The 6866-nt window shown below is 50.2% G+C and overlaps 1 protein-coding gene across 1 annotated transcript; it reads right to left on the minus strand.

The window, feature by feature from the left end:
- Nucleotides 1–1256: 1256 nt before the first annotated feature.
- On the minus strand, nt 1257–6432 carry NFKBIA (NFKB inhibitor alpha). Its single transcript, XM_037503214.2, has 6 exons — nt 6102–6432; nt 5404–5512; nt 4894–5104; nt 4525–4613; nt 4134–4394; nt 1257–3780 (listed from the first exon to the last, which is right to left on the minus strand). The coding sequence occupies exons 1-6, from the start codon at nt 6326–6328 to the stop codon at nt 3733–3735; spliced, it is 945 nt and encodes a 314-aa protein (XP_037359111.1). The 5' UTR covers nt 6329–6432; the 3' UTR covers nt 1257–3732.
- Between the last annotated feature and the right edge of the window lie 434 nt (nt 6433–6866).

Below are 6866 nucleotides of genomic sequence, written 5' to 3' on the forward strand. Positions count from 1 at the left end.
CTGGTCCTACTTTGAAAGACTTATGTTGTCTGATGCTGGATCATTCTCACGAGTGGCTGCAGAAGCATTTGCCCGGACTTGGGGTGCTACCCAATGAGATGGCAAAGGGTGCTGGCCACAAACATTTTGTTCAAAATGATCTTCAAAGTATGGTGCCCCAACCTAGCAGCACAGGCCTTCTCTGAGAACTTGTTAGAAAGGCAAGTTTCAGGCCAGTTCTGGATTAACTGAATCAGAACCTGTATTTCAGCAAGACCTCTAGGCGATTTGGGTGCAAAATGAGTTTGAAAAGCTGTGCACATCATTTGTCATAACTCAAAGACTAGCGGCAAATGGCTTTCAGGCTCAGCTCTGAAATCTAGGCTGCATGGCCAGCTATGGGTGGTTTGTTTAATCCCAGCCCAGAGGTTGGTTTTGTTCTGGGCACACCTATGTTTCCTGTCACTTGTCAAAAGGGTAACTAACATTGGTCACATGGGATAAGAGACTAGAGCATAGGCCTGGCAGGCAAACAGCTAACTTGGGTGTGTCTCTTGATCCTCCTCCCCCACCTCATTTTTCCCATTAGGGACATATTGCGCGCTTGGCACTTCATTTTAACATCCTTACAAGTGCTTATTTATTTTCCTTTCCAGCTAAGCAAGGAGCTCTTGCAAGCAGAGGCCAGGGCTGGTTCCTCTTTGTGTCTCTAACCCTTGGCACAGGGCCTGGAGGATGATTGTGCTTTATAATGTGAATGAACTGAACTGAGAGCCCCACTTCTCTAGGAGGGAAGTTCACAGGATATCCACTTTCAGTCTTCTGTAATGCTCCCTTTAAATGGGGAAACAACCTGGGATTTTCTTTCCATGTACCAGAAGCTGGGGAATGCTTCTTGGGTATGTTTCTGACTGGCGTTCTACTCTGACCTTTCTTGCCAAATAAAACTTCAACTACACGTAAAGCAAGCTGATGAAAATCCGGAGGAAAGGGGGCGAAGAACTCAACTCACTGACTCAGTTCTGTTACCACTTAATCACTGCTGGTAGCAGTTGAAATTTCTGCGCAAATACCCCCAAGTGCTCAGTCTGGCATTTCCAGGCTCCAGATGAAGTTCTTCAAATTGCTCAGATTGGAGTTTTTTTTTCTCTCTTTAAAGAAAAACCATTCCTTCTGGAAGGTACTTGGTACATGTGACCCATAAAAGGATTTATCCTGAGGATGAGGCAAGCAGCAGGAATCCAGGAACTAAATTCAAGGAAGCTGGTGATGTGACTTTTTATTTTCCTCATGTCACTTCCCCCTTTCCCGAGGCTTCCTTGCGTTTTCCTGTCCTGATAGAATCTTTAGCTTCTTGGAGAAAACCAAAGTGCATAAAATGTTCTCAGAAGGCTGAATTGCTTTTTTTGAAAGTTTTTGTTCTGGTTTGGTTAGAAATTTGAGAAAGACTTTCTGCAGATTAGAATGCTTCAGTTCTAAAATTTTTCTTTAGGGAACTCCGGGCTCCAGCCACCCGAAAAAGAAGCACAAAGGAGAGAATGTTTAAAATAAAAAGAAAAAAGGAGAGAGTCAGGAAGTATTGTAAACTTAAAAATGTGGGACTGACCTCAGTCCTTTACTGGGCCCAGCTACCGCAGGATTTATACAGACAGAATCCACCCTGAGGTTGGGGTCCTGAAGAGAAGAAAAGCTGAAGTCTGTAACAGTGAGAGGCTGGGCCGATAGGGAAGGCGAATCCCGGACTTAAGACTGGTCACGGAGTTTAAGAAAGAGTGGGCCATATCTTTTGCTCCTGTTTTTCCTAGCCTCTGGCATAGACCTGGAATGAATTTATGGGTGACTTGACTTTAATTCACCACCATTATAAGTGGAAAAATGGGCATCTCTGAGAGGCAGTAAGGGCATCATTCCAAAATTGGGAGCCAAGTTTCCAACCTTTGTTCCAACCATTGAATATGAGGTGAATATCCCTCCCCTCACCCTACTTTCCTCTTCTACTCATCTGCCAAAGGTAGAACCTTAGAGGTTTGAGTGCTAGGTCATAAACACCTGTGTTCAGGAATGGTGGGCTAGACAGGTTTTGGTGATGGGCCTGGGGCACTTTGAGAGAAGGCAAGACTCTAGAGGCCTCCACCACTGTGCTCAGCAACAGCGGGTACAGGAAGGGAACAGAGCTGACTTTGACCAGTCCAGTCTACAGTGTCACTATAAAGAGCCACTTTTGGCTCATTTTTGGTCTGAGAGGAAGGTGATCATATTCACTGGACTTGGACATCATTTGTGTCAAAAAATAATGAAAGGGATAATTATTGTAATAGTAATGTTTTCTTAGGTGTAAGCCCAAGTACATGAGTTACATTTACACACCATTCTGTATTTTATAGAGTGCTGTAAACTTTACTAGAGATGCCTGTTAGTGAAAACATTGACAAAGAGTGTCTAAAAGCAAACTTCACAAACTTGATTTTTTAAAATATTCCACTTCTGTGAAATCACCAATAGAAGTAGCAGAACTGAACAGATGTAGAGTTTAAGGATTTTTTTTTTAACTACATTTATACTATAGTTGGTATCAATGGGCTTAGAGATGGGAATATATTTAAAAATAACCACCTGAAAACAAAAGAGTGTATTAGAGTTAACTACCTGACTCTCCTGCAAGGTGACCCTGGATAGAACATTCTCTCTAGACCAGTTTCTTTCCATGTGAAATACAGAATCTTTAGGACTATGTGCCTGGCACTTTGCTGTGCTTTTTATGTATATTGTCTTGGCACTTTCACAGAAACCCAGTTTACCACTGAAGAAACTAAGGCTCACAGATACCTGCTAATAAATGTTAGTGCCATTCCTGAGTCCATGACCTTAGCTACTTTTAGTAAAATATGGAAGTCAGTATACTCCTTTTGGTCAAAAAAGTTTCCTAAAGTGGAAGGGTCCTGGAATAGCTTACATCAAGGGGATAAAAACAAATGACAATGGAGAACCTTCCAGTCAAAGGCCAGTCAGCTTCCTGTTACTCCAAGCCCGAGACTGGTGTTTCCTATCATCTCGCAACAGCCTTCTCCTCCTCCCCACACCCACACATGGGGCCCCAGGGTTGCCTGTGAAGTGTGGCTGGGAGGCTGGTGTCTACAGTGAGAAGCTGCTTTCTGAAAGGGTCTGTGGCTGACTGTGATAAAAGCTCCTACACATTCTCCATCTTCACCTGAGGTGTGAATGTCTCTCAGAACAGAGTCCCACGACAACCCAAAGAAAACAATCTGGCTAAATCTGTAAAAATCTGTTTAATAAATATACATCTTAAAAGTAACAAAATAATTACCAACAAAATACACATGTACACCATTTACAGGAGGGTAATACCGCTGAAAGCGTTAACAACACACCTGACTGTTACTGGTCACAGGCCACAAGTGGCTCTCGGCCACTAGATCCATGGTGGGCCATCAAAAAAGCACAATAAATTAAACATAGTCCTTACAGTAAATGTTGGATGACTTTCTTCAAAAGCCTCACAAAGGTGAGATCTTTAAAAAAAATCCCATGACTTTTCTTGTCCCCCTTCCAAACCTCAAAAAGATGACAAGATGGCCAATCCACCAGTCAGATGGTTCAGGTCAGGCAGTGCACTGCGTGGTTGTCAGCACACTGTTAGATTTTTTTTTTCTTTTTTCCTTTTTTTAGAAAAATAAATTTTTTTTTTTTTTTACAAATATACAAGTCCATGTTCTTTTAGCCATTTTCGAACGCTCATAACGTCAGACGCTGGCCTCCAAGCACACAGTCATCATAGGGAAGCTAAAAACAAGAAGGAAAAAAGGCATGTTTTAATCCTCTAGAGCTTTGCCAAGGTGCTGGGGTCATGATGAGGAGCTGCTATTGGACATAACTCAAAGTATTCTTAGACTTCACTCTCTACGACCCAAACATAAATCAACCTCATGGGCTAAGAGTTTTCCTTTAATATTTCTCTCCTTCAAAAAGGGCAAGAGAGAAAAGGCACACTGGTGGGACAGGGGTTATGCACACTCAAGTTTGAACAATTATGTGGGGACCATGTATGAAGAGTAGCTACCTAGGGACTGGCAGGGTGGAAGGAGAATGACTGTTCTCGCTTCCTTTGTGCAGTGATGAAGTTAATGGAGGCTCACCTCGTCCTCTGTGAACTCTGACTCCGTGTCATAGCTGTCCTCATCCTCACTCTCTGGCAGCCGCTGAAGGTTTTCTAGGGTCAGCTGACACAGCTGCTGCTGTATCCGAGTGCTTGGGCGGCCCCAGGTGAGCTGGTAAGGGGAGTAGCCCTGGTAGGTGACTCTGTTGACATCAGCCCCACACTTCAACAGGAGGGACACCAGGTCAGGATTCTGCAAGTCCACTGCGAGATGGAGGGCGGTCCGGCCATTACAGGGCTCCTGCAATCAAAAGACAGCAAAATGCTAAGGGTTAAGTTTGGAATGTCTACTTATGAGAGGAAACAGCTGAAGTCTTATTGAGGTAGGCCCTGGAGCCTAATGACCTCCATTTGGAGGTGTAAGCACTCACCTGAGCATTGACATCAGCACCCAAGGACACCAAAAGCTCCACAATGCCCAGGTAGCCATGGATAGAGGCTAAGTGCAGACACGTGTGGCCTAGAAAAACAAAAAGAAGAACGTATAACCACCTGTTCCAGCCCTCACATCTCAAGCAAAACCTTTCACTATACTGTTAAGGGGCAAATTCTTATGATTTTGAAGAACCAAAAATCGGGGTTGTGAATGAACTTAACAAAGGCATCAAATAGGCCTTCTGCATACATATTTTCTCAACTGTCCAGATGCTGAGGGCTTCACCTCTTGCCTGCTTTCCTTAAGTTGGCCCACCTCTTCCCTCTGTGACCTGCCTTCTGAGGGGCAGGGCGGGCAGACTTACCGTTGTAGTTGCTGGCCTTCAGGATAGAGTGGAGGTGCTGGGCGCTACAGGCCTGCGTCAGGACTCCTACACTGGCCAGGCAGCCCTGCTCACAGGCAAGGTGTAGAGGGGTATTTCCTCGAAAGTCTCGGAGCTCAGGATCACAGCCAGCATCCAGAAGTGCCTGAGCAATTTCTGGCTGGTTGGTGATTACAGCCAAGTGGAGTGGAGTCTACAAACATAAGCGGGAACACAGGAGATAAGCCATGGACCAAACCCACGATTGGAGTTCCCTGAGTGTGGGTGCTGCCCCTCCCAGGCTCGAGGGACAAGGCAAAAAGCAGGGTCCCCAGGTGGGCCATAAAGGCTCATCAATTCACGGGCATTGTCTTTACTCCAATTGGCTGGTTCGAATGTCAAAGGTCACTGTTAATTTAGAAAGGATTGGGGTCACCTGTGCTAAATAGGTCCCCCTCCCTTGCTCCCTGGCGGGCGGCATCAGAGACGCAGGGGGCTGGGCGCGCGGCGCACCTGCTGCAGGTTATTCTGGAAGTTGATAAAAGCCAGGTCTCCCTTTACTTGACGGACCACTTCCATGGTCAGCGCCTTCTCTTCGTGGATGATGGCCAAGTGCAGGAACCTGCGGGGAGAGAGGGAAAAACCCCCAGGGCCGGTGAGTGCACTGCGTGGGGCCCAGGGAGGCGCGGGCTGCGGGGGATTGCGCAAGGCCGGGGTTTCTGGAGGCCGAGGCCGCGGTGTTTTCCGCGAGGTTATTATGAGCTGACTGTTCCTGGCAGGCGCCCAGGGACTTTCCGGGCCCCCCCCTTCCCCGGCGGGCGCCGGCCAGACCGCCCCGCCCTCTCGCCGGCCGGAACGCCCTGTACTTCCCCTCCGGGCCGCTCGGCGCCCGCCAGCGAGGCAGAAACTCCCGCCCCCCCTTATGCAAGCGGGGACTTCGTGTCCCCGCCGCCGCCCCGCCCCCAGCCGAGAGGACCGGGTCAGGGGGTGGGGGTGTGTGCGCGCGGCTGGACGGCTGCACCCCGGCCCCGAGCGCGCGCCCTAAGTCCCCTGCTCCCCGGGCTGCCGCCCTGCTTTGCACAGCCTGGGGGGGGCATGCACGAGCCCCCGGTCGGCGTCCGGGCGCTGCTCCTGCAGCATCGCGCGCCCCGCGGCTCGGGCTGCAGGCCCGGCTCCCCCCCGCGCCCGCCGCCCCGGCCCCGGCCACTTACGAGTCTCCGTCCTCCGTGAGCTGCTGTTTCCAGGGCTCGGCGCCCCGCGGCGCCTCCTGCGGCTCCAGGCGGATCTCCTTCAGCTCCTTCACCATCTGCTCGTATTCCTCGTCCTTCATGGAGTCCAGGCCGCTGTCGTGGCGGTCGTCCAGCACCCGCTCCTTCTTCAGCGCGTCCCGGGGCGCCTCCATGGCCCAGTCCTGGGCGAGCTCGGCGGGCTGGAACATGGCGCGGGGAGGCTCAGGCGCGGCTTGCTCGTGCGCTCGGGGCCGGCGGCGCTCGCTCCTCTCCTCTCCTCTCCTCGGGGCGGCGGGCGGCGGGTCGGGCAGTTGTGGGCTCCGCAGCGCCGCCGCGGCTCTATAAGCGCTGGCAGGGGATTTCTCCTGGGCGGGGTCAGGCGCGGGGAATTTCCAAGCCAGTCAGACCAGAAAAGAGAACTGGCCTGCTGCTTTGCTCGCGGGGAAAAAAGTCTCACCCTGAGCCGGGGTTCATCAGAGAAACTCCCAGAGATGAGCCACTGGGGTCATGTACAGGGAACTTTTTGATGAACGCTGAGTGGCTGGAAAGTCCTCCCGACCAGGCCCCCTCCCCCGGAACTTCCCTGCAGCCGGCGCGCTGTAATCCTGGCCCTCTGCACGAGCGCCTGTCCCCGGGGTTTCCCACGATCGATTTGATTTGGGGTCGTCGGCTGCTGAGATCCTTATGCAAGGACGCAGACTGGCTGGGCGGCTTCTTGGAGGGGGTTTGCCAGCCTGCCGGCCTTTT

The sequence above is a fragment of the Talpa occidentalis genome, unplaced genomic scaffold, assembly GCF_014898055.3.
Source record: "Talpa occidentalis isolate TD23 unplaced genomic scaffold, MPIMG_talOcc4v2.1 talOcc4.11, whole genome shotgun sequence".
NCBI lineage: Eukaryota > Metazoa > Chordata > Mammalia > Eulipotyphla > Talpidae > Talpa > Talpa occidentalis.